Source organism: Populus trichocarpa, chromosome 10 (genome assembly GCF_000002775.5).
Source record: "Populus trichocarpa isolate Nisqually-1 chromosome 10, P.trichocarpa_v4.1, whole genome shotgun sequence".
NCBI classification, from domain to species: Eukaryota; Viridiplantae; Streptophyta; class Magnoliopsida; order Malpighiales; family Salicaceae; genus Populus; species Populus trichocarpa.
The window spans coordinates 12,425,658-12,453,600 of record NC_037294.2 but is presented as its reverse complement, the minus strand read 5'-3'; the positions used below and the strand labels follow the sequence as shown (position 1 = coordinate 12,453,600).

Below are 27,943 nucleotides of genomic sequence, written 5' to 3'. Positions count from 1 at the left end.
ATGGATGCATCAATTATCTCTTGATTTTGGAAAGACTCTTATAGAAACCGCCTTATTATACATATTGGGCACCGTTTATTCAACGGCGGCGCCCATTATACCAGCTTTTACACTGTTTTTTTCATGGCGCTCGGAGTAAATAACATTAAATTGACTGTCAATAAAAAAAACTAAATTGCATCAATGTTACTACACATGATAGCAATTTTTTGGCCACAATATATATATAAAAGGCATCTAGTATCTAGAATTTTCAAGCGATTGTCACTAAAACTCAGTTTCATGTTAGTGACAAGATGGCATTAAAGCTCGTCAGAAGAAAAGAAAATCTTCAGACAATGGACCAAGCAGAAGACACTTGGTCTGCTACACTTCACCTTTGACTGCAAATGCAGACCAGAAGCTCCTTGCTAGGTAGGGAAGAGGTTTCATTAATTGTTCCTCAGGAATTCGGGAAGAACATAAAACCAGTGCTAACTTATACGGCAAAGCAATTCTGGTGCATGGCATGTGTTAAGCAACTATCAGTAAAACCAGTGCTCCCTCAACCTTCTTCCCAGTCTATATCATCATCCTCCTCTCCAGAAGCTGGTGCTTCATCATTCAAATCATTGAGCCTGTAACTTTCACTTGTATTGCCTGCAATGTTGGAATCAACAGTAAGCAAACTGGTAGAATGGCATCATTGTTATTGATAATATGGGAGGAACAGAATAGAGGTCAAAAGGAGACTCAAATTTCATCACCCTATATGGTCAAAATTTTCTACACTTGCAAAGCCATCCAATTTGGTTTGGCTCAGTTTGACAGTAATGGTTTCGGTCACAATGATGCCATGCTATACCCTAATATGAAAGTTGGTATCAGCTGAAAATACAAGGACAGGAAGTCACTAATCTGTCTCAATATGCTCTGGATGCATTATGAAACATATGCATGCGTCATGATTTCTAATAGTAATCAAACATTGGATCATCTTCTCTTGCATTGCTCTGTTGCATGCAGGTGAAGAGCAGTTTTTTAGTGTGGATCCCAATATCCCAAAGGAGCTGTTGCCACAATGCAAAGGTTTTGGGAGGATGGAAAACAATAATCTTTAGAGGCGTGTGATTTTTTGTATATGGATGAACCATAACTCAAAACTCTTTCGTCTCTCAGCTACTTTGAGATGAAATTATTTTCTAGGATTCTCATTTGTGTGTTTTTTGTGATTTGGAGTATATGGATGAACCATAACTCAAAACTCTTTCATCTCTCAGCTACTTTGAGATGAAATTATTTTCTAGGATTCTCATTTGTGAGTTTTTTGTGATTTGGAGTATATGGATGAACCATAACTCAAAACTCTTTCATCTCTCAGCTACTTTGAGATGAAATTATTTTCTAGGATTCTCATTTGTGTGTTTTTTATTTGATTGGTAGAATTGGCAAAATTCAGTTTAGAACAAAAAATAATGTTTGGAATCCTCAAGCAAATATTCAGTTTCTTTTTCAAAACTCAAAATCCCAAACACATGCTTTAATGGTGTTTCACCATGATTTTTTTTTTCTTTCTCCTGAGGAATATCCTTAGTGGACATGCAAGGAGATCGGAAAACTCTTAGATATTAGTTGAGTGAGATTATTGGGTACACCTGGAGTAGTGCTCCCTCACTCACATAAAAATGAGGCACGTTGGTGGTTATCATGGACGGTCCCACTGTTATGTGAGTTGGAAGGATACTTCTCCCAAAGTACCTAATAACTTCTCTTTACAGAGATTTTTCTCTATTCCTTGAGGATAACGTATCCTTCATTCACACTCCATTCTTTTTACTCGCTTAGTAGAATTCTTATTCTATCAGGAAAAACAAAATGAATCATGGTATTACTCATGTGGGGGACAATGAATGCAGGGGGCTGGAAGACTCTTGCTAGATGTGCATAGAGATGCACTGACTATCCTAGTCCCTAATAGGATAGGAGGGCAATCAAATTCCAATTATTAGACTTACCTTCAATTGGAGCCTCTTCCCATTCAACATCATCATCTCCCTCACCCTCCTCACGTTTGGATTTCATGCCCACTTGACGATTAGAAGATGATTCAGAAAGGCCATTGGACATGGATGTCTGAGACAACTCTTGTTGTTGCTTAGCAGATTCTTCTGCCTGTCTTTGTTGTTCAAGCAGAGCAGCATAATAAGCTTTAACATACTCCTCCTGTCATATAAATGGAGTAAAATTATAAGCAAAATAAGCTTTAGCTGGTACATGAAAAAAAAAGAGAGTAAAAAACATGTATGCCAAATCAAAACACACAAGAACATCATATCATTCCAGAGACCTTTATACTATCACCATTCACTTTAGCAGACTTCTTTTCATCTGAGAATTCTACAGCTGTCGAACTGCTATCCATCTTACTCTCCTGCTTGACCTCTCCACGTTGCTCCTTTGTAAGGTTCATTCCCTGCTTGATCATCCATGGTGGTAATACTTTTAGACTTGTACTTGCAGTTTCAGATTTGATATTCTCTTTGCTTTCATCACCAGCAAAGGCGACTTCGACCTGTCAAGATTAGCCATAGATAGCTCATGAATGATCCAAGCCTTGCAAATGACCAATGCTAGAAGAAACTATAATGAAATGAAAATGTTCATCGAACCAAATGTCTAAGCAAGAAACAGAAGAAAGAAACATTGAAAAGAACCCTTACCAAAAAAAAATAAAAATTGAAAAGAACCAGACAACAAAATAAGTTCATTACTTACAGATCCTACAATTTTCTAGCTTTTCCACAAAACCTTTATTACAGGAGTCCAGAAGACCAAACCATTACAAAGAGGGAAACGATTCGTAATAGCATAGTACATCACTACCTGGACCACTTTTCTAAAATAATAATAATAAATAAAAGAAATCTATTTCTTTTTATGAGAAGGAATTTATTATGAACAAGTAATGTACAAAATATTATTGGAGAATAAGGCATCCTCCAACCCAAGCAAACAAATTAAAACACAAAATCAATATAGAAGGCAAATAAAGGGTACCGGGATAGTGCCAGCCATGTATGAGTTCAAGAAATCAATGGGACAGAAATTCTAATCACTGACAAAGACCAACTACTCTGAAATACAAATAATGCTAAGACTCAAACAAAAAGACCTCAAAGATGCTTAAGAGGATTCATCAATTTCAAACTCTCCTGATAAAGTTCTGAAAGTGGCAACAGAAAACATTATCCAATATCATTTTTGCTTGCGCACAATCTGCATCCGAGGAGAATTAAGAAATGCCACATTTAATATTCAATTGTTTTTTTGAGGATACCGAATTTGATTTCCAAATTCTTTCTGCCTACTTAGAGGATGACTCATCCTCCGTTTTGTAGAATGCTGTTATACACACACAAAATAAATATAGGAACGGGTATTTAGGCATTTTTACCAAGCATCCCTCTTTTACATGTATAAGCTCCCAAATAGCATTAATGATGATTCATGCATGCTTGTAGTTGACCGGCATGCAACAAACAAGAAGCAAACAGTGTCCCTTGATACATGCAATTTATGAAAGTAACGTGACTGAATTTATGACTTCAAGAGGTCATATATAAAATGCTTATAACCAATTCCAACTTCATAAAAGTGACAGCAAATTTTTATCCGCACAAACTTAAAAAAGGAGAGATTGCAGCAGGCACAAAGAAAAACGATACCTTTGTCTCGCCAAGAAATGGCATTGGTGTTCCACCATACCCTGGTCCTTGAGAATATTTGAAATGATCATCGGAATTAGGATCACCATTTGTCGCACGCCCAGCAGCATTTTCATGAAGTTGCCATGCTTGAAGACTTCCAATTTCAGGAATAGGTAGATCTTTCACTCTGCTAAGTTGATCCATCAATGGCTTAAGTTGTACCTAGACAATACATTTTGGCCACTCAAAATGACAAAAATAGGCTGATGTATTGCAAATAATGAGTAATAGATGCAAGCGGACACAGGTACATGGTATTGAAAAGTGGATACATCCAGCCAAATGTTCTTAAATTTATGCCTCCTCTACAAAATATGAATATGAAAAATGTCCAAGGTTCAAGAATTAAAACCTATTCTCACATGCTTGTGAGAATGAAGAAGCTGTCAACTTGAAGGGGGAAAAAAGAGTTTCTCCCAAAATGAATACACCACTACATCCCCTCACAAACCTAGGGAAGAATGCCGTACCAGTCCTTCATTGTGTTTCAATTTTCTTTCATGCCCCTTCTCTCATAAGTAGGCAATATGCACACCAAGATTCCATCAAGATGCATCTCCTATTTAGTCAGACTTCAAGACTTACTTTGGCCAGCCAAAATCTGGCTGGCCAATTTTTGCAATTTATTGACTCAAAATCAAAATTAGGCACCATAAAATAGCACTGAAAAGTAGACACTAGTTCTGGTTTACCGAATGTAAATTACACGAAATATAGAAGAAAAAAAAACCTCAAGGGAAGGAAACCAAACTGCAAATGAAATAGATACAAGTCTGAAAAAAAAAAGGCTTTCAAACATACATGCCATAAACCTTTACAATTACATAGCACTCCACAACGTCTAGCAAGAACATAACAAGTTGAATCCTCATGGTGACAACATGGTGAGATTTTAATTAACAATACAAAATGATTCAGTCATCTAAATGTTGGAGAAACCCCATGAATGAAAACAAAACCAAATGCAGAGACAGAAACTAGCTACTTACTCTACTTGATTACATGGAGTTCACATTGTTAATACAAAACCAAGAATATGACATAATAAAAAAAATAACACAGCCACAGCAAAGACTGAACAGGTTCAAATAGAATCACATTTGCACAATTAAAAAACCTTCAACCAAACAACTTTTTCTACTCTAAATCAAGTTTAGTGAATAATAAGCATTCTTTTTCTACTCTAAATAAAGTTTAGTAAATAATGATTCAATGGGAAAGAATTACTAGCGTGTTAAACAACCAGGATTGCTATAGTGAATACCAACCTCCATATTTTGAAGCATGTCTTTCAATTTTTCACGCCTCCGCTTCCTTGCATTGTCATCTCCATCTCCTCCTTCTTGGGCAGCCAACTTGTCACTTTCAGCCACAAGTACCCCATCACAATTCTCACAGTGGAAGTCTTCATCAACTAGAGAAATCAAGCGCAGTGCATCCAAAGCATTGTATCTGTTAAGACATCACAAAATACTAAAACTCCAGGGAAAATTAAGGAAAAAAAGAAAGAAAATAAAAAACACTAACGATAGATACCTTCTAATAGAGGATAATTATCCTTATATTTTAGTTATTATTTTTCAGATTCCATGCCGGTTGTTTTTTTTAAATTCCAGCTAACCTATCTTTCACTCAAGTTTTGTATTTTAGTTGAGATAGGATAGATTTTATTTGTTGTTTGAATTTAAATCAAACACAATGCTGCATGTATATACCAACACATGAATACAAGTAAGGTGTAATCCCACCATTTTCCTAATTGCGAAACATACAACAATTATCGAATTATATCCGTTACCTTCTTTCACAGATGGGGCATATATACTGTTGAACAGCGTTATTGTTCTCCAATTCATCCTTGATCATTTTCCTCATGCGGTGCAATCTATACCTAACAACATCATATATCTGGAACCCGAACATTCAGTATAAGTTATCAATACAAAAACGAAACGAAAGGTTTGCTTATTGCAGAGAGAGAAAACCTGCGCATAATCTAGACAACAATAAGAGTGAGTATGGAGCTTGTTTTTATCATCCTCTCTACTACCAAACTTTCTTTGACTATCAGCACCGCCAGCATTCGGTTTCTTCGTAACCTTTGCTGTCTAACAAATTTAATTATTGGTAAATAATAATGTACTGCAGTATTACAATATTAGGCAAAATAAATAAATAATAAAAGAAAAAGAAAAAAAAAGAAAAACCTCTTTCCTATGAGCACGGGTGAGGAGTTTATCTTCCTCAAAAAGGCGGAGAATCCGACGAAGTTGCTTAATGTGTATTTTCAAGTCTTTAGCCAAACCTTCTTCGTTAACCCATAGTCGCCTGCACAATAATCAAAGAGAACTTTCATCAATCAAGAAAGCGAACAGAAGAAGAAGAATAAATCAGATTTTGATTTTTCAAACCTGGTGAGAGCATCAAGAACGACGACGGCAATGCCTTTGTTGTCGCCGCGAGCGTTGTTTTTGGACTGATTTTCTCCTTTTGTTGATACATCATCATAAAATGCTCGAGCCGCAAGCTTTACAAGCCTATTTCATTTCGAAGAAGAATAATTAGAATTCGGAAATCGCTTGGGTTCAATTGAATTGATCAATTAACTACAACGAAAAAAATTTCTGTACCGCTTGAAAGGCTCAACGCTTATCGTCGTGTTCATGTCCATGTGCAATAATTGAATAGATTCTCTTTCAAGTTTTCTGATTTTATTTCAATACTATTGTCACTCGAGATTTTGATTTTCTCATAGATATCGATCGCAGGGAGAGAGAGACGGGGGAGGCGCACTTGGGTTGGTTTGGGTTTGGCCCGTGGGAGACTTCTTCTGGTCTTAAAGGGTTAAATAGCGTTATTTCGTCCCTGTAGTCTTGATATTGTTTTAATATGACCCCTCTACTCTCTTTTTTATCCGATTCCTCTACTCTAGATATTTTCCCAAGGTTGGAGATTGCTTTTATATCTTAACAGTGGACTCAATTTGCAAAATCTTGAGTAAGAATAGTATATTTATGCTCTCAAAGATTCAGTAGCCAATCTTATTGCTTGAAACAAGCTATTAATTCATGATTCATGAACGCCAAACACTTTTTTTTCGTAAATAATTTGAAAACATCCTTATCCAACCACATGGATAGATCACAGCTAACTAGGATTAGAAACAGATAGTGCCGAAGACACATGCACATATATATTTACAGATTGTCTCCAGTTGCTAAAATACTTTTCACAATATGCTAACTGGTTTATACTGCTGAGTGAAGCTCCTTCAATGCCTTCCATTCGTGTAAAATCTTGCCAAAAGCGTTATAGAACGTAATCTCAGCATCGTTCTTGGTCAATTGCACTGACATGAAACCCTGACCGTCGTAGAAGAATCTCAAATCATCCTCCTTATAGTGTTGGTTGAGGTCTCCCCTCCATGCCTTTGAACCAGCTCCACTTGTTAGATATTGGATTGGACTGCTTTTACGGAAAAAGATGGAAGGAATTTCCCATTAGAAAATATTTTCAATATGGTAGAAGGTTTTTGCCTATCTTACCTATCAAGGCTGCTGATGTGTTCGAGGCAGTGGTCATGCCCATTCACGTACATATCGACATTGTATGCCTACATTTTCACACCATGATCAAGCATATTATAGTACTAGTACATATCAACAATATTATATTCTCATCTACCGCGAGAAAAAAAAAACTATATATTCAAGCTTGTTACAGGACCAGAAATTCTGTAGCTCTTTCAGAAGGATGTTTACGATTAACAATAATACTGCTAATCGTTTTACCTTGAGCATTGGTAGAAGTAGATCATTGAGTTCCTTTGTGTCTCCATGATACCCAGCACTTTTGATTGCATGGTGACCGACAACAATTTTCCACCTCGCAGTTGATTCGCTCAATGCAGATTCCAAATCCTAGTGATCGTATACTATATTTTCGTAAAGATTAATCTAAAAGGAAGTGTCCTCAAAATATATACTTGTTCAATACTAGTAATGGGATAGAGAAGTTACTTCATATGTTTACCTTAATAAGGCTATCAAGGTATGCTTTTCGAGGAGTCACACCTCGCCAATCATAAGTATGATCTATGTCAGTGAAATAGTCGTTGACAAATGGAGTGGTGTCGACGAAGAAGAACCCCGCTATTTCTAGTGAATTATGAGCCAAAATAACGAGATCAGAAAACAAGTTTCGATACTGAAATAAATAGTGGTGGATGTCAATGCCAATGTACCTGCATTAAGGATGAAAGATCTAAGGCAAAGCCATCTACTATCAACCTTCCTAAGCGCAGGGTGTACTTGTGCCTCTACATCACCTCTGTAGTCATGATTTCCCAATACTGAAAAAACAAAATGGAGGAAGTATAATCTGAGATTCTCTAATCCTATAATTATTCAAAGCCTGTAAATAAATGCATGGTTTATTCATTTGATGGGGAGAAAATTAATTTTGTCATGGACTGAAGACTTACCACTATACCATTGTTTTTGCAGGCTCGTAGCTGTGTAGATCTTGGTGAATGACTCTTCGAATGCTTGATCATTTAGACCCGTTAATCCATTATCATAGAAATTATCTCCCGTTGAGACGACAAAATCTATGTCTAGTTTCTCCCCAATCTTTCCCATCTGTCATGTATACTTAAAGAAATTAGTCTCATCAGGAATTAATATAGATTAACAATATAGTAGATAATATATCAACAAGTCCTTTCCTTTTCTCCTTCTGATAAATAATAAAGTTAAACTTGGCGACTGCCAATTGGTGATGCTTTTGGCATAGATCTTTTAGTTTCAGTTTAGCATCATCCAACTGCAAACAACTACTCCCTATATAGTGTTTCCTGCAATTTGGATGTTCATGCTTTCTGGACACTACAATGCTTCCGTTGGCAATCTGGGCTACTCTTACATGTATAACAACAAAGCCAGGCAGGTATAGGCCATAAAAACCAGGCCAGAACAGAGAAACAGAGAGGTTTCAGACCTGAAAAGCAACATGAGACTGGTTGTAGAAGCCTCTTCTCCCCCAGTCTCCAACCACCAAAAAGCTAAGTGATCCATCACCTTTAGCGGGGTGTTCAAGCCTTTCAAGCTCTGCAAAACTAGGAATAACTAAAGACGTGCAAAATAATAGTGCCACACCAATGCATGAAGCCTGTGATTTTGAATAAAAGCCATGGCTAGTCATGACGAAGTAGAATCTGAATCAAAGGAGACAAGGTTGCATAAAGGATTTGGAAAGACAAAAATCTGCAATATATTCAACAAGTACAACACTTGACAGTTAAATAGATTGAGGATATCCTCTGTTTCTGACCTGGAGAATTAATAGCTGGAAGACCATGTTTCAAGGATACAAATGCGGATAGGATATCCGTGGAGCATGTGGAGATATTTACATCATTATATGTCTGCCATTAAATTCATGGTGGTTTAGAAATTCCGTTTAGCTCACTAATTAAAAAGAGAAGGAGAAAAGAAGGGAAAACATCCAGACCAGATTCTCATTTTCTTTTTTTCTGTCTGGGCTAAATTAAGGAATCCAACTTACCATAATTGAAAAAAGGATCTATAGTATTTTGAAATAAAAAAAAAAGTTATTTCTGGTTTCGTTCAAGATGAAAAACTTAATCATGGCAGATACACACACAATGAAAGTGAAAGAAATATCTATGTATATTTCATTTGAGATTTATCCTCATAATGCTAACAAAATTGTAGTCAGCTCCTAGTACTTACCTATCAGCATTGAATCAAGCTTAATACTAATAGGGTTACTTATATATTTTGGAGATTTGACAGCCTAAACAGCTGTTATAATTTTCAAATCAATTATCTCTGATATTTATTTGCGAGGGCAAAGCCTGCAACTAAACTTTGTGAGAATCAACCAAGTATTAAAATGCCTTTGCAACCATACGCCTTTCTTCTAATTTTTTGATCAACCAAGATAACTTGCTTGGCATTACGTTAATGAAAGTAAGATTCTTAAAGGGATGTATTAATATGACCACTCAATGGAAATCTTACGCCTAGGTATTTTTTGCATGGCTTGCTAATCAGAGCTCATAATTGATCTTAACTTGGCTATCTTGTGCAAAAGAACCTGCCAACGAATTCTGAATGATTGGAACTTGGAAGATATAACAAAAATTATCATCCAAAGTTTCAGCCTTATTGGAAAAATTCCAATTCTTGGAAGCTTTCTGAGTCCATGGATCATTTATCAAATTCATACTGCAAGTATTATTCTCAAATAATATTAATACAGTACAGCTAAATCAACATCAGACCCCATCCTTTTGATAAAAACAAGCAAGCAAGCAACCCCACCCCCCCCCAAAAAAAAAAAGACAACTAGAAAAGCTTTTGTGTGGTTGATGCAGAAATTTTATAATTGACAAGCGAGGCACAAGGATAGACAAAAACTCCATCCAGTTCTTTCCAACTTCACACTGCTTTCTTTTGCTACGTTTAACTGCAGAATCGCTTGTTTGACGTCAAGGAAACTGTATGCCATGTTCTATATCATACTAGGCAATTGCTGGCCTTTGTGGTTTGTCAAATTACTAGTCAGGAATCCACATAGTAGATAACACAATTCCACAGAAGATATCTAGAGCTAGAACTTAGAGCCTAAGAGGGAAAGAAGGAAGGCCCTGTAGTAACCTGACGTATCTGAATGGACAACTTCAACTAATGGTCTTTTGTAACTCTTCAAGTAATCTTCCTTGATCTTCTGCAAATCAATCTCAGCTCTCGTAGCTAATATCCTGATAAGAGTACTATCATCTGTACCCAAACCTTTCATTGCCTTGCGCAACATCTGTAAAGCTATGCAAATTAGACTACTAGCTGACAAATTCAGTTGCTAACTACTACACTTAATTTCAAATTGAGTTAAAAGATTATAAACGAGATAGGTTAATCAGTTTAATGTATCTCTTTTCTTTAGCAAGGAAGTTTAATTGTAAATTTGCTGGAAGATACCGTTGCATAGTGCTTTGTTGGATCAACAGCATATTCCAAAATTGTTAGAAGGGCATACTTGAAATTCCCTGATGTTTCTCTTTTAATTGTCTGCAGCATGTTGGCATAGTGTAAGTACAGTATAAGAAGGGCATGGAAGGAAAGGTAGATAAATTACAACACAATGCAGATGAAAATGCACCTTTCTCAATTCTTTTCTGAACATTTTATGGTAAGCAGAAGCAAGGGCAGCCAAATGTGCCGAGCTTCTTTCAGTAAAAATCTGAATAAATGTACTCTCATCCATTCCAGATTTCTTCACCTCAATTTTACTGATAGCTATAGCATCTTCCTCTACCAACACTCTCTCAATTTCTGGACCATCGTATCGTGTTGTGTCTATATATGCCAGCAGAAACTATTAAGAGGAAAAAAAAACAGAGAATCAAACCACAATAAATTTTGAAATTGATATTCCCAATAAGGGATATATCTATGAAGGAACCGAACTGCCAAACTAAGTTGCTGGAGAGAGGTGCATCTGAAGCAGCAGCTAAATAAAAAATTCAAAGGCAGCTTATACTGATACACGCACGCAATAAATAGAACCTGGGTATTTACAGACTACATGTAAGAAATAGTCTACTTTTAATACCAATCTCATGATCTCATTAACAGTGAAGCTTAAAGCCCTCTGGTCATTTCAGACAACAGCCGATGCAAAAGAAACATGTATAACTTCTCATTTATTCCTTCTCTGGACTTCAATTGGCCCATACTTTGCTTTCTTTCAATGACAAATATACTGATGAATTTAAAGATAGAACCTCGGTAGCTAGGCACAGTAGAGACTTTTATCAGGACAAAACAAACAGCAAGCATAATATTGTCCAGGCAAATAATTAGGTAACAGGAAAGTTACAAACTATAACAATCTTATGCTGTAGAATTAGAGGGGGGGACCTTTCTATGATCACCAGATGTGTGATACCCAATATCATACTCAAGTAACGTGCCAAAAGTAGGAGTGTAAACTTGCTTAATCTGCCGAATCTGGGATGAAATGCGGGTACATATTATTTCAGTGGCGGTTTTGATATCAATAATAGGTCCAGTCAAAGCCTGTCTCAATGTTGTAACATCCCGTTCTACTGGACTTTTCATCCATAGTAAAACTGCTTTCTGAAAATTAAAGATATACCAGGATCAGGATCTCCTCAATCCAACAGGATTGGCTAGGCATGAGGTATAATTATACAATAATAGAAACTCCAAAGTTTCTGTCCTAGACGCACGTACCTTGAGATGGCCATGAAGCTCGAGAGCCAATTGTTTTTTGAGGTCATCAGAGAACAAGGTCTCGTATTCTTGTTGAATGCTATCACGTTGAGACGCGTTTCTATTTCCAAGAACATTGACAACTACTGCAGTATCACAACCTAACCCTGATTATAAAGATAATAAATAAAAGAGTAAATGCAACGCCATAAATGTTTTTCCAACATTTCAGCTGGAGATTAGGGAGAGAGAGCAATCTAGATCAAGCAGCTATATAGATAGCTAGCTATAACATGCAATAAAAACCGAAAAATTAATAAGAAATCAACCGAAGTAAAAGAAATATTATTACGTAGTGACCTTTGAAAGCACGGTTTAGTTGCACGGCATCATCACGCGACGATGTTTGCATCGAAGGTTTTGGCAAGGTTGACATCTCTCTTTTTTCCAGAGCCTGTCTTTTGAATATAGAAATGATCGAGTAAACAATCGTGTTCTTCGACCATGGGCCGGAAGAAGAATGGTACCGTATATGCCAGATTGATTTGGACGAAGAAATGGGAGTGAGATCGCACAATAAGAAGCAAATTAATGACTTCCTCATTCCAAAAAAACGAAGCCAACTCATTATTGCCTGTTAATTAACTCAAGTTTAAGGCAATCAAATACTCTCTCATTTTTACACCCTCCAATTTCTCCACGGGCTTTTAGGAGATTTTTTAGGTTTTAAAAATATTTTTTAAAAAATTTTAATTAATTTTTTTTCTTCACTTTAAATTAATATATTTTTAATATTTTTAGATATTTTAATTCGTTAATATCAAAAATAATTTTTTAAAATAAAAAAATATTATTTTATAAATTTTCAAATAAAAAATACTTTAAAAAATAACTAAAATCAAACATATATTTTTAGAGTTAAAACCTCTCTTTTATAACATACGCACAAGGGGGAGAAAATGAAAGATAATTACGCCATTATGAAAGAGTCCAAACTATATAAATGTTTCTCGTGATGTTACAAAATTACGTTCACAACCAAATAAAACAAATTTAGTACATCATGCATGTATTCATTGCATTTGGTTGGTAATTTAGGATAAAAATGATAGATATGAAAGAAATATCGGTTAAAAATAAAGATATTAAATAATTATGTTTATGAGATAATTTTAAAATAAAATTATATATTTTTAAAATAAAAAATATAAAGAAATATATCTCGAAAAATTAAAATAAAAGGGTAGTAGTTAGATATATTTAATTGTGTCTTTAATTTTCTTTACTCTTTATTCTACATCACATGCTATTAAAAAATTAGCACAGCCACCATTATTATCATTATTATGATTGAAGAATAAATTTATATTATTTAACCAATATTTAGATACTCTCTCAGATTTAAGGTGAATAAAGATTTTAGAAAAAACTATATATAAGATTTTTAAAGATATTTAAGAAATTTATTTTTTATTTTTTATGTATGCCTAACAAGTGGGACTTTAAACAATCTTCATTTCATTCTCGTGGTATTTCATATTCATTTTATAAAGCATAATTGATAAATATACCTTATTTATTTTGAAGTTTTTTTTTATTAAATGGGGACTTTGAGTCATTGTCCAAATAACCTTTATGCTCTAGCCCTATACTATTTATATATTTTTTTGATAATTATTTTTTTTCTTGATAAGATTATACATTCTTTTCTTGATATTATATTTTTCAAGTTTATAAAATTTTAATACAACGCATGAGAGAATATTGATAGAAATACATAAACTCAAGTATAAAATCTTCAATATGATGTATAAGAGAATATATCGTCTCTTCATATTCTCATTAAAAAAAAAAGGGGGATAGATTTGGGGGTTATTAAACAACATATATTTCTGTCTACGCTTACTAATTAAATTTTAATTAATTCTAAGAAAATCACACCCATAGCTAGTGTACTATAAATTTGCAAGAGAACAAAAAAAATAAAATTAAATAAATAAATCTCATCTTGGATTTGGTAGCTATGCTGATTTTTGGATAGATTAAGGGGTCTTTCTAAGATTTTTTGTGAGACAAATTTAATGAATATATAAAATAAAAACTTTAATTAGTTGGAGAGTGCTTGCACTTTTGTCCCTATAACATAACATAATACTTGCTCCAAATGGCAATAGTATTGCTTTGCACCAAATGCTTGGATTCACGAATCTGGACAAAATGATGAAATAGCTTTGCTAGCAAGCGTATCCGTATGATTAGGAATAGGAAATTATTTGATATATAGACCTAATTTTTAATAAACAACGAGTTTATTATTAAAAATATTTAATTTTTTCTTTCTTATTTAAAGAAGCAACTGAGTACTGCCATGAGCAGATCTAATTAAATTCATGGTTTGTTATCTTGATCTCAATTACTTAATTTAATTGGTAATGGTTTTTTATGTTATACATTTTGAACAATGATGCTAATAACCTTTGATTTTTTTTCAGTCATTCCATATCCATATCTTATGAGATTCTTATGAGATCGCAAGAAATTTTATAATACTAGAGAATAATTAATAATATTTTATTAATTATTTTTTATACTTATTTTTAAAAAGAAATAAACATGTGATTAGAAGATAAAAACATTAGAAAGAGATATTCTTATTATTTTTACTAGTTCATGAGTTTTTTTTTTGTCTTTTTTTTTTTCAAAACAAATCTAAAATATAACTAATAAAATATTATTAATTATGCAGCATAAATTTTCCGGGACACCCCTCCCCAAGAAATGTGCTTTCTAAGGCCCAGTCATGTTATCCGAATGTTGTTTGTCCTAACCAACCTTATCTCGGACATAAGGTCCGCAGACAAAATTTTACTTAAATATGTTTTTATATACAGTTTTGGCTTTTAAATTAATTGAAATTAGGTTGAATTAACGAAATCATTCCCGTTTCTAAGGGGGTGAATATGAAACTTTTGTTTTATTATTTTTTTAGTAAAAAACCATTATATGTGTTTAATGAAAAGAAATCGAGGTATATAATTATCCAAAACATATTTATTCCTTGTTATGTTATGTTTATTTTATCTTTTAAGGTTTTAAGAATGCGCTTAGAAAAAATAAACCTGATATAGTTTGTTTATATTTTCTTTTTATAAAAAACAAAATACGTTCACAATTAATTAAATTTAAAATGTAATGACACATACATGCATAGGATTAAATATTAAATATTAAAATGAAACTCATGATATTAAATCTTTATTTTAATATAGCATATTAAAAAAGATTATATGGTCATAAAACATATGTATATATGATTATTATATTGCTCCTCTTGGCAATGCGAACTGGCCCATAAATTATGGTCATAAACCATGGTTTATTTAACTACAACTCGTAGGGTTGGATGATGGAGCGCTGCTTGCTATACATGCTAGCAATCCAAAAGTTCCCTCTCTTGAAATCTTGAAATCTTGTCCAGAATATATATGCGCCGAATGCAAGAGATTAATCATTAATCTAAGGAAGTTTAGTCATCAAGTGTCTATATATACTGTTATGATCTTCATAAATTAATACCAGTTAAGGTTCTCCATAATCCTAATATATATATCGAGAATATATTTACTTTTCAGATGACTGGAGCAAGCGTCACCATCATCTTTAAAATATAGCCTAACATGCGTACTCTATTATTTCTTGTTCAACAACCATGTAATTATATAGAATCGGCACCCATAATTTCTTTTAACCCACTTGGAGTTCTCTTGAATCATGTCTGTGATTACATGATTACATATTGGTTGTTGAACAAAGTATCATGCCCACAGTTCATCTATCTGGACTGCTCTGTAGCTACCTGGTGTCGATCCTGTGCTCTTTGTTTACATTTTCAATCATCTTTTCTTTAAAATTAGATATTAACTACGTGGTTATTTAGATTAGAGAATCAAATTTGATTCTTAGACTGCGCAAATCATTGGAAGTTGAATTTAATTAAGCATCCAGTTGCACGAATTAATGCATGAGGTTAGGATACAAACTCTCCAACTGGGAGCATGATTAGATGATAATTAGTTGCGTAATTATACTTTTCTTAGAAAGATCTCTTAATAATTGTAGACCTAACAATCATTAAATTTATAATGCAAAGAAAATGAAAGCATGACTAGGACACCTTCTGATCTCTTATACAATCACATGGAGACTCTAAAACAAACAGTTACTGTACAATCATCAGCAGATTCATATCAACTAGCAGAAATCATTTCTCTTCTTTCTATATAATATAATATAACACACATCACACTACTTTATGCATGTGTGTGTGTATAATTATATGTGCGTGGCTACTATACACTCAATGTATCTTTTTACAATTTGAAGATCTGTCCCTGCATCGAAATTTATCGGATGATGACATCTGATCAAATTTGGTTGTTATTTGATCAAACCTCTCTGACAGGAAGAATTTTTGAAGTCCTTTTAATGTGCTTGATACCTGAACTTGTGCAGTAAATATTGCCTTGACTGGTCTATGATCAGACAAGTTTGATTCACCTCTAGTATACAGACGTTGCTGTAGTCCCTCTCCGTACCAAATAATCCGATCACACCTGTATTAGTAAGGACGGAAGATCATAAGAACTCAACATGATCTTTAATTTCACCTGAATGATTGTGTAACATATACGTAAATAAATTCTTGATTAGAAGATTAATGTTTTTGATAAGTTAATTAATTACCATGCTGGGGCGCGCCACTTTCCACCTTTTTGGCCTTCAACACATCCAAAATATACATTTGAATTCAGGCAATATTTGTAAGTGGGAGCAAATTTGATAAGTCCTTCACGCCAACCTTCAAATACTTGACCACTCATGAGCTCCATCCTTAGCTTCATTAATTCCCAAGGGAAAAAAAATTCAAGTCTTAGATTAATGTATGACAAAAAAGAAAAAAAAAATGTAAAGCTTAATTTCAAATATTATTCGTGATTTACGTACTTTAATTGTATGTATATACCTGATCGTTTTCTAGCAAGGCATTCCATTCTTTTCTATCCACCAATAATCGAGTTGTTGCTTCTGGTAGAGAAATTCTATAATTCAAATCTCCAAGCAAAATTACTCGGCTGCACTAAATCAGGAAAAATTAGCTGACATCACTAAGATATGCTCTAATATTACATTAATCTAATGAAGTAGCTTTTACAGTCTTAAGGAAAATAAAATTAACTTCATTATTAAGAAGTTGACTTGTTCTTGTTCTAAGAAAAGGCTTGCTTTATATATATATATATATAGATGGTTTACCGGGGTAGATATCAACCCTCCAAGCGGTTTATCTACCAACTATACGGAGCCCGATTCTTCGGCAACTACCGAAAGTTTTAAAAATACAGTGCACAGAAAGTCATTTATATAATATATAATTAAAAAAAATGGTTTTATAGTTTTGATGGCATGATAATATTTAAGCCCATGATTACGACAACTTCAAAGTTGGAAACTGGCAATAATGGTGCTGTTTAAATTAACTCTTAATTTATTGGTTGTCAGTGTCTCATTTTCTTGGTTACTAGCGAGACTAAGACCATGATATAATTTGTCGAATAATTAAAACATTGATTAAGAAGGTAAAATATATAAAGAACTGGTTTGGACGGTTGCAACAAATCTTAAACCTAATTCACGTACTCATGATCTAGAATCTTTCGCGGCAAATCAAACGAAGGCCCTCTAGGGAAGCTTGTTCGAGAAAATATTTCAGCTACGTCGGATTTTCTATGCTTTTCATCCCCCTCTCTACCTCCTGAAGCTAGATGACTACACACAAAGCAGAAGCTTGTTTCATGTAACTGAAATCTAACTGACACAGATCCCTGCAAAATCAAGTTTTAGAAAGGAAAACGAAATATAATTAAGACAGTTCTCTAGAAGATGGGAATTATAACATGGTCATCTTTGTAAGTATATTAATTGTTACCAAAATGATCAAGTCGGATACTGGGCCGTAGTTGATTAATGATGTTGCCATTGTTAATTACCTCAATTAAAATCCACTTAAGTTTCTTTTCAGTTGCCTTCATTTAATTAATTAATCCGAGTAAAATATATAACTAAGATATACAAACAGTACCTTGTTTCCTAGGTAACCCATGATGCCACAGCCTACACAAGAGGCCCTAGGATGCCGGACATAAGGACGCAGATCACTTCGAATCCAAACTGATATTAATATTCCGACCATTTGCTTACTAATGACACACCGGAAGCCTTCAGGAATGCTGCTTTCGAATATTGCCTTATCATCTTCAGCAGTTTTTTGTTTTCTTCCTAATTTATTATTGTATTGCTGTTTTTCTAGGCAATGCTGAATCTTCTTGTTCAATGCTTCTCTAATCAATGAATTCCATTTCACTGAAATCTTACTATTTTCGGAACCTAAAACATATGATGCTCTTAGAGGTACAATCTCTTGAAACCTGTAAAAAGAATAATTAAAAAAAAAAAACTAACGTGAGACGAATTTTAAATATTAGAAACTGTGCCGATTTGAGAAACCTCAACTTTTCCTTGTCAAAAATTTATACTATTTACCCAAAAACGTATATGTCACACATATTATTGGGAGTATCTAGCCAATCGGCAATGTCCAAATCGTCCTGTGGTGCAATCCCGCCAACATTCCATGTGCTGATGAAGATCCTTAATTTACAATCAAAGAAATGAAAAAAAAGATTTAACTCTATATATTAATTTGAAAAGGATAGAGCTTATAACATGTTTGCTTAATTACTTGTAGTTTTGGAAGTTGTGCTTGCGCTGATTGAGGATGTTGTTCTCGCTCAAAGATGGCGAACCTAAGCTTGAATTATCCAGCAAGCTGCTGGCTTCTGCGTTGCTTGGAAAATCTGCCACAAAGTTGTTGTTGCTCCTCAATCTTTCTCCAAGAATCTTCTTAGTTACTAATCTTGGCCACATGACCTGAAAACATAAAGAACTAAATTATGAACAATTACACGGATGAAAACATTCGCAAGCTTTTAGCGTAAGAGCACAATTACGAATGGGAGTAACAGAACTATAGGTAATAAGTTGATGTTTGTGAGGGCTCACTAATTCTTCTTGGTTTTCTGCCATGATGAAGCTCATAGAGAGAGAGAGAGAGAGAGAGAGAGATTAAGGAGAGTGAAGAGAAGGAGAATAGTATGATAAAGGGTTTAGATAAACAAGGCCAACAGCCATAAAAAGAAATGGCTGAGAGATAAATCATGCTGAGGAATGAAGAGAGAGACCCCTGCAAGTTGGCAAGGAAGCAGCACTTACTCTGACGTGAGCGGGGTGCGACTGCCTTCAATTTTTGTTTCCTTAATTACTATGTATAATATATAGCTTAATTTCCTCAATCCACGAGCATAAGACTCAGGAAGAGAGAGACAGATGTAGAGAGAGCAGAAAACATTGGTCTCTTCGCAGGGATTAAATTTTCAGTTTGCTGGGTTGCTTTTGATTTGAAAGATATCGTATGTTTTCTCAAAGATTTGTTAAAGGACCTAAGGTGGTGCAAGTGGGAGTGGGTCCGCTACCAAAAATCTTAAAACTTGGTGAATTCTTACACTCAACACTTCGGCTGACATGGGAATTAGGATGTTTTTTATTGAATACTATTTGCTGGGCCAATTTGTATTTTATAGGAACTTTCCAGTTTATTATAATTCATAACCACAATATTAGCAATAATGTTCCGATTCTAACAGGCTCTTGGCCAATAGGATGATATTTGAAAGACTGCATGAGCAGCATGTTATTCACTAGGGATTAGGGGAGCACCGGGCCAGACTCTCCCTGTGGTAGTTGTTTGTTCATTTTGTTAATAAATAAACAAATTCACTAACTAGCAACCTAAAATTAGAACAGAAAAAAGCTACAAAAGAGGTAAAAAAAAACAAGGGGACCATGTTGTCTTTGGATGACCATACTAATATGCACTAAATAGGAAAACCTGAGTTGATAACAAAGTTGAAGGAAACAAAATGATATATATATATATATATAATGCCGGCACAAATTAGTTTACATGCCGAATGAATAAGAACGGAGAAACAATCCCTGTTGTAATTCTGTCGTCTAATGGATATTATTTAGAAATGGCATATGACTTTGGAACATCATCTAACCTAACCCCGTATATAAAATGTTTCTAACTTTATATTTTGATGATGTACTGAAATTCAAGATATATTAATAATATATTATTTAATGTTTGAGATAGTTAATGAATATGTTTAAATATTTTAATTTTTTTTTAGTCTAAGAAATCTCAAGGCTTGTGATAAAAGTTTAAGTACTTGCAAAAATAATTCCAAACAAGGAGACTTAAAGACCATTAGATGATAAATTCAGTATATATGAAAAAGATAATAAATGTTTTAAGGCAATAAATGACTTAAAAGAGCTTTAAATTTAAGGAATAAAGATGTTTATTCTTGAGTTTTAAGTGGTGTCGCATACACATGTGCGGCGTCGCGGCGAAAAGCGTCCACTCTTTGTAGGTTTGAAGTAATCAGGAAAATGAGGCAAACAAGGAATTCTTGTCTTTTATCAGTGAAAAGCGGGAATGAGAGTCGCCACCTAGTATTTTGGTCACTAGAAACCCTAACTGGTCTAAGAGATCGGACACGAGGACTGGTTGCGTAACGGGAAGGTATTAACACCCTAAATACACCTTACCTAAGGTAAGCTGTATTGTTTAATTGTCTGATAAAAAACTAAGGTCTTGCCGTGTTTTATAATTGTCGGTCTATCTAAAGTTTAAGAAAAGTCCCCCTTCGTAAAGAGATCATTATCTTATCGGGTAAAAACCTAACTGTTCTAATGTCTGTATAAAAGAACTACCTTTTTAATATCGGGAATATATTTTACGTATAAATTCGTAATCCTAGATATTAAAAGAAAACAAAATATTTTTTGGGTGTTTTTGAAATATTGGTCTAGTTCTCATGACTTTAATAAACTGGTTATTAAAGCCAAAATGCATGTTAAACATAGTTTTGAATTTTTGTAGTATGAAAATATGATATGATTTTCATAAATAAAATATTAAAAAAGCTGCTAGAGCATACAGAACACGCACCAGCAAATGGACGCCACAAGCACCCTTCGAGCAGCGTGTGTGATGACCGAAATTTCCAAATCATCGTGTTGTCTGAAACATCCAGTGGAGGCGAAAATGTTAGGACGACGCGTGTAACTTAAATCACGGCGGTTCAACGATGATTAACTTTTTTTCTCCTCCCCTTATTTTCTCTCAACTCTCCTTGAAATTCACGCCAAGTCAACCAAAAATTAGGATTGTCCTCCACTTTATTTTGTCTTTCAATTATGCTCCTCTTTTTTTTATTGATCTTTATCTGTTTTGAATTGTTTTTTAGATTGTTTTTTTCCTTCAATTTCATACATTTTCATTTAATTTGATTTTGTTTTGTTTTATTTTTATATCAAATATGGTACTCATTATTTTGATTGTTGTTTTTTTTATCCTTTTTTTTATTTGTTTTTTTTTCTTTCAATTTTGTCCCTCAATATTTTTTTCCTAGATTCGGTCCTTATCTTTTAATTGTTCTTTTTTATACTTTTCTTAATTTGTTTTTTCTTTCAAATTGTCTCCCATTATTTTATTACATTTGTTTTTTTTATCCGATTTCAGTTCACATTCTTTTAATTGCTCTTTTTTTTATCATTTTCTTAATTTGTTTTCTCTTTCAATTTTGTCCCTCAATATTTTATTTCATTTGTTTTTTATTCAATTTTGGTCTTTATTCTTTTAATTGCTCTTTTTATTATTTTTTGATGATTAAGAATTTTATTCAAGATTTTTTTTTCCCTTTGCAGATCTCGATCTTATGAACATGATTGCTAGTTTCAAAGATTAGCCCAATTTATTTTATTATTTTTAATTTGATCATTTCATATTAATTAGGTTATTGGGCTTTGAACTTTTTTTTCCTTTCCTTCCTCTAGGTTATCCCGGGTTGTGGGTTAGTCAAGTTAACCCGGGTTGCTTTAGATTTTTTTTCAATCTTTTTTAATTTTATCCTTTGACATTGAGCTATTGTGTCTTGAGATTTCTTATTTTTTATGCCTTTTCTTTTAATAGGGTTATTCCGGGTTGCAGGTTCATTAGGTTAACCCTCAATAACTTGGGTTTTTTTTAATGTTTTTTTATTATTTAACTTTGATCCTTTGTTTCTAGGTCATTTTTTTAAAAAAATAATTTTTTTATCTCAATCTCATGTCACAGGTGGTGGGTTAGTAGAGTGAATCCGGGTTGACTCAGTTTTTTTCTCTTTTTTTAAAAATTGATTTTGTTTTTTAAATTTCATCTTTTGAAATTAATTTTGTTGAGCCTATTATTTTTATCTTTTATTTTTTCTCGGTTATCTCGGATTGTAAATTAAACAAGTTAATCCAAATTTAGTATAGCCCTGGATAAAAATTAGGTAAATACAATAACATTTACATATATTCCTGCAAGTGGGTTGGACTTGAGAAGTTCCTATGGCAACCATATGAACCCGAGAACAAAAAATTTCCTGCACACCTGGCTGCAGGATCGAACACTCATGCTATCCATTAACAGTAAGCTATTCATTATAGTCATAAAGAATAATAATAAGAAAATCCTCATTGAGAAGCTGACAAGTACGGCGTAACAAGAGTACTGTTTCTTGAGCCGGGGCTGCATCAGATTTTTATTCGGAATCAACCAACCGAGAGGTCACCTTTTTTTTTTTTTTTTTGTTATGGTAACCCCAGCTAGCATTAATGTCAATAAACGTCTCTATCCCTCCATCAAAAAAATTGTTAAATATTTTACTCGTTTGTTCCCATGCAGCTAACCACAACAAACTCAAGATTCACGGCTAACTTCGTTTAAATATTTATGTATCTTCCTAGCATATACACATGGACAAGTGACTGAATAAGTTGAGCAATAACTCCTGATACCCAGCCATTCTTAGCTTGGACAGTTAGCCCATCTTGCCACTCTTCCACAACATAATTAAAGGTGACCTGATCTCATGCTAGTGCTGCCTGCACGTATTTTTGTCCAACGATATATAGCCCCACAAAGTCACAATGGAGTTAGATTTGATGTTTTAGTATACGACTTTATGAGCATGTTGCTGATATAATCATAATTAATATGTGGTGCTCGATTTTCTCCTTGAAGTCCTTTTTTATCTTACTTTCCTTGCATTAAACTATAAGTGTGCAGATCTTATTGACGTTCTCATATCTTTTTAGTGGTCGTATGAGCAACTTGGAGAATAAAAATGACAATAGTTATCTGAGGAGGTTGCTAGGTTAGCGACGTCTACAAACATACATAAAACATAACGAAAATGGAGGTTCTAGACCGTGAAGCTTTTTAGGAATTCAAACGGGGCATTTCACTAGTATAGAGAGAGAGAGAGAGAGAAGTCCAACTTATAAGAAACAATGATTTATTATATATTTGGATACAACATTATAATTAGTCTTTATATTTTTAAATGACATGAAATTGAGTATTTCTTTGAGAAGGAGAGATAAATTTACAATACAATCTAAATACGAGGAGTAATTAATTATATGTTAACACTTTGTTTGATATGCAAAAGCTTAATCTTGATGCATTCATATGATTAAATAAATAGCTCTGTCAATTCGGTTTATCTGTTCTTCTATGATTAATTTATTATAATAATTTTACCAACTCTAGAAATTATGGCGTCTCACGATGTTACCTTCAAAGTTCAAGTGGTGCAGTAAAAATAACGAAGTCATACGCAGTTTCCTATTCTTGGATCTGCAAAAATGGATAACCCCATGAAATAAAAGCAAATGTAAGGCCTCTTCAATAATTAGGACTTTAGGAGCACAATGCCAGAAACTTATGGGTTTGTATTCTCTAATATTAATATTAATAAAAACAATCTATTTCGTTCATAAAAAAACACTTATAATTGATAAATTACAAAAAACATCTTCATGTGAGGTTTGCCACTAAGTATTATTATATCCTTATTATCTATTCAAAAAAATTATTTAAAAATAATATAAATTATATATTAAAATCTCACCTCATATAGCATTTGTAATTTTTAGTACATTATGCTTATGGAAGTTGTCTACCCTTTTCTGCAGATAGGAGATTTTAGTATTCTGGTAAGATATGGTTTCAGTGTACCTAAAGCCCTTTTCTTTAACTTCCTCTCAGCATTGGTAGCATTAGCAGGAACCGCACTGGTGAGTACTGTCTTCGTAGTGCCCGGTCAATGGTAATCCTTTATAAGTTTGAATTATAGGGAAAAAAAGTCAACTGAAAGCGACTTCTATTGCTCTAGGCTTTGCTCCGGGGACATGATCCAGGACAGTCATCTTTGATTGAGGTTAAGTTCCGTTTTTGGAATATGTTTCCTGTTTTTGTGGCAATATAACTTTAGTGAAACTAAAGGGTTTCTGCTTTCTATAGGGATTTACTGCAGGCGGATTTGTGTACATTGCTGTTGCTGGAGTCTTGGTGGAAATGAATAACAGCAAGTCAACATTGAGAACTTCAGCAGTTCACATTACCTCGCTAGTACTAGGGATGGCTGTTGCCCCTTGCATCTCACTTGTGGAATGAATGTACATTTTATACCTGTAATCCTAGCCCAATTTGAGTGCAAAGGTATGAGGATAAGCTTAGATTGTTTTCTGATGCCTTAAAATTAGTTGTAATCTCATTTTTTGTGAGGTTCACGTCAGTGGAAATCTGAAGGCCTGGACCCTCCTGGGACACTCACACAGTATAGCGGGCATTACTTGTGGCATCTGGGAAAAAAATGACTGATTTTTAGCCAGATTTGGGCTGTACTCAACGGCGGCATGGATTATCAAGTTGAAAGGGATTATTTTTACCTTTCCCTTCAAAGCTTTCAGGAGCTCGGCAAAAGAAATGTAAATGGTGTCACATTGTAGCCCAGACCTGGAAATTGCTGGAAATCAATCAATTGCCTCTTGGATATCATTTTTTTTTCTTATTAAATAATTTTCAAGATTGCGGCGTTGTATTAATGAAATCAATCATATGTCTTGTGTTATCTTTACAACTTTGCTGGATAAGATTGGTAGCTTGCCCATCTTCAGCTTTTATCACAAGAAAAGATTAATGAAATAAGATGATGGTTCTCTCGCAAGGGAATTTATCCTTACCTTTATGCCGGGGCGAGTGCCTAGTTGATTGTGGTCTTGTGGTAAAATGTCGGACAGTCGCTGAAATAACGATGGCGGTACAATGTTACAGGAATGATCAATGATTAAAGGGCTTGGAATCCTACAATTAATGATTTCTTTTTCCTTCTTTTTTTTGTTTTGCGCGCGCGCCCGCCAGAGCGTCAACTTTGGAAAGAAATCGCTTCTCTTTAGCCTCATGATTATTAGCGGCCTGGTTTGAAAATGGTGCAAATCTTATTCCAGTCAGTCAGGCATTCATGATGTGTCAAGAACTAACTACAAGGCAGCTTCTTTCAATGTTTTTAATTATACTTATTTGGCGTTACTACTTGAAGAATCTCACGATCGTTTGTTTGTTTTATTCTTCAACCTTTCCTTTCAATTTTCAGCGTTCCATAATCAATTGCAGCATTCTGTCAAATTCACTCCTCTATCAAGTCCTTTATACTATTCCAAAGTGGTAAATCCAGTGTAAATGACATTACGAAGATATGTTTGGCACTGCAGTCAAAATTTTGTTTGCTAAAAATTTAATGTTTTTTATTTAAAATTAATTTTTTTATATTTTTAAATCGTTTTGATATACTAATATATTTTTGAATAAAAAATATTTTAAAAAATAATATTATAATGCCACACAATGCTGTGGACAATGCTGTGGGTAGACATTGTTCGGTTCATCAATATAAGTTTTGGACTAGACCGGTCACAGGGATCTGGGTTTTAGTTTAAAAGCAGTCTCGCCCAAGTAAATAAATCAATAAAAAAAAATGATCAAATAAATAAAGCTGATGGATAACAATATAGACGAACTATCATTGATAGTGATTTTATAAGCCTCCTGCAAAGATACCTAATAGATTGATATAAATTGAACATTGCAATGGATGTTCTTAGGTTCTGAATCATAGGCTACTTTGCAAATAGCATCCAGTTCATGATCTTTGCAAGTCGCCGTATTAGGCTTGGTACAACTCTAGCGAAATCTTCGAGACTCTGGGGCATGAAACTATGCTTATGGGATGTTGTTCTGGTTACGTGCAGGCAAACTTTCAAGGCGTTCATGTTGGTTATTGGATTATGCTTGTCTTCCCTATAAAAATTGACATGATCCAAGTATTTAAAGAAATTATTAAAAGAAATAGTTGTTTTGAATAGAAACATAATCCATATAAAAAGATAGGTTTTCATTGTTGAAAAAACATGGTTTTTTATTTTTATTTTTTTATTTTTATTCTCTGCATTAACTTAGTAAAATTTACAAAAATATTTGTATTGCAGAATATCATTTTAGTTTTAATAATTAAAATGACATTGAAATAATTAATCCAGATATAAAAAGGCTAATTCTCGTTTTATTTCTACAGTTCCTTTACCTCACGCGATTACGGATTCATAATGGATCCGGTGGAACATCTGTTCCATGCAAAACAAGGTATCTCTGTTTTTTGTTGCAATGACATTAGGCTGGACGATATCATACAGAAATATATATAAACCAAAATCATAGTACAATATGAGTACGACATCCGCTGCATATCTATGATATTTCTTTCCCTTTTGAACCCAAAATATAAAAACACGAAGAATTCCTTTACCACTCCACAATGGAATGAAAAGAAGATATTAAAGATGGATGGACAGAGACTTGGGATTCCTAAGTAATTTATTCTATTTACCTTGTTAATACTGATCGAACTTGTCGAATTCTTGAAGCATTTGAAAAATGGTGACGTTCTGAGTTGGTATAGCAGGAAGAGAAGCCATTCTTGCCAAATTAGGTGCTATTACACGGTGGTCCGGACGGGTAAGAGTATGATGCCTCTTACGCACTGCTCGGACTTGGGGTTCTGCAGCCACCACGAAAATGCCTTGTTTGTTCATTACTGCTGGTAGTGGTAGGTCGTCTGCTCTCTTCTCCAAGCTCTCCTCATGCGCCCTTCCATTCTTCAAGATATAGCATATATTTATTATGTCAGAATGCATGCATCTACATGAGTTCTTTCTTCTAGCAAGAGTTAAGACTATTTTTACCTTGATAACAGAAGAGGTTGGCATTGGACATTTGACGGGACGATCTTCATCCTGTGGTTCCATTGGGTGTTCCACTGGCCAGAATTCGACATCAAATTCAACTGGATGATGATGATGTTGTAAATCCATATAGCCACCCCTGGCTCTAGTCTCTCCGCTCTCAATTATTAATGGAACTCCATGACTTTCATTCTTTTCCTAGGAAAAATGAAATATGAACCAACTTGGATTAGCATTGATGATATAGCTATATGTGTTCAATAAAGTAAACATATCCAGAAAAATATTAACCACAAGAACGACATATAGGTGATGAAATCAACTGTCAATTACTGGTTAAGCATGAAAAAATGAGAGCAATTACGGTACTTACAAAATCATCCTCCCCACATGACAAACCCATAGGAAACGTTCATATGCTCATGCCAGAGGCACAAAAAATGTAGCTTTGAGTGTGTGGGTTTTAGAGAGAGAATGTAAAGATAAAAGAAAGAAAAGGAAAAGTAGCATGAAAAGGAGGAGTACCGAGGGAAGAGAGGTGGCATTGGCAATGTGGGATCTCATACACAGTGAAAGTCGAAGAAAGATTCCCACCATTCCCTACTTTTCTTGATCTTGTTACTTGTTTATTTACCTCTT

General features: G+C 34.1%; 5 protein-coding genes across 7 annotated transcripts; all 5 read right to left on the bottom strand.

Moving 5' to 3' along the window:
- Positions 1-38: 38 nt before the first annotated feature.
- LOC7462650 (transcription initiation factor IIE subunit alpha) lies at positions 39-6,558 on the bottom strand. The gene is made up of 10 exons (XM_024611332.2): positions 6,377-6,558; positions 6,158-6,283; positions 5,954-6,074; positions 5,732-5,854; positions 5,545-5,654; positions 5,015-5,198; positions 3,705-3,908; positions 2,327-2,551; positions 1,995-2,202; positions 39-639 (listed from the first exon to the last, which is right to left on the bottom strand). Exons 1-10 carry the CDS (start codon positions 6,415-6,417, stop codon positions 545-547), a joined length of 1,437 nt encoding a protein of 478 aa, XP_024467100.1. The 5' UTR covers positions 6,418-6,558; the 3' UTR covers positions 39-544.
- A 181-nt stretch (positions 6,559-6,739) lies between these two features.
- On the bottom strand, positions 6,740-9,278 carry LOC7462649 (purple acid phosphatase 17). The gene is made up of 7 exons (XM_024610309.2): positions 8,745-9,278; positions 8,230-8,386; positions 7,990-8,097; positions 7,779-7,903; positions 7,538-7,666; positions 7,292-7,359; positions 6,740-7,211 (listed from the first exon to the last, which is right to left on the bottom strand). Exons 1-7 carry the CDS (start codon positions 8,946-8,948, stop codon positions 6,995-6,997), a joined length of 1,008 nt encoding a protein of 335 aa, XP_024466077.2. The 5' UTR covers positions 8,949-9,278; the 3' UTR covers positions 6,740-6,994.
- Positions 9,279-9,982: 704 nt separating this feature from the next.
- LOC7462648 (annexin D5) lies at positions 9,983-12,683 on the bottom strand. 2 transcript variants are annotated; one of them, XM_002314722.4, is made up of 6 exons: positions 12,368-12,683; positions 12,029-12,174; positions 11,693-11,911; positions 10,932-11,147; positions 10,751-10,840; positions 9,983-10,586 (listed from the first exon to the last, which is right to left on the bottom strand). In XM_002314722.4, the coding sequence occupies exons 1-6, from the start codon at positions 12,633-12,635 to the stop codon at positions 10,383-10,385; spliced, it is 1,143 nt and encodes a 380-aa protein (XP_002314758.4). In that variant the 5' UTR covers positions 12,636-12,683; the 3' UTR covers positions 9,983-10,382. The 2 variants fall into 2 exon arrangements, with proteins under 2 accessions (XP_002314758.4, XP_024466076.2); XM_024610308.2 differs by having other exon boundaries at positions 12,029-12,153.
- A 3,478-nt stretch (positions 12,684-16,161) lies between these two features.
- On the bottom strand, positions 16,162-19,526 carry LOC7459091 (type IV inositol polyphosphate 5-phosphatase 9). Of its 2 annotated transcripts, none has more exons than XM_002314721.4 (8): positions 19,337-19,526; positions 18,807-18,994; positions 18,608-18,715; positions 18,147-18,492; positions 17,705-17,889; positions 17,031-17,139; positions 16,751-16,902; positions 16,162-16,620 (listed from the first exon to the last, which is right to left on the bottom strand). In XM_002314721.4, exons 2-8 carry the CDS (start codon positions 18,989-18,991, stop codon positions 16,365-16,367), a joined length of 1,341 nt encoding a protein of 446 aa, XP_002314757.3. In that variant the 5' UTR covers positions 18,992-18,994; positions 19,337-19,526; the 3' UTR covers positions 16,162-16,364. The 2 variants fall into 2 exon arrangements, with proteins under 2 accessions (XP_002314757.3, XP_024466081.2); XM_024610313.2 differs by lacking the exon at positions 19,337-19,526 and adding an exon at positions 19,127-19,264.
- Positions 19,527-26,738: 7,212 nt separating this feature from the next.
- Positions 26,739-27,842, bottom strand: LOC7459090 (uncharacterized). The gene is made up of 3 exons (XM_002314720.4): positions 27,678-27,842; positions 27,305-27,502; positions 26,739-27,217 (listed from the first exon to the last, which is right to left on the bottom strand). Exons 1-3 carry the CDS (start codon positions 27,705-27,707, stop codon positions 26,954-26,956), a joined length of 492 nt encoding a protein of 163 aa, XP_002314756.1. The 5' UTR covers positions 27,708-27,842; the 3' UTR covers positions 26,739-26,953.
- Positions 27,843-27,943: the final 101 nt, after the last annotated feature.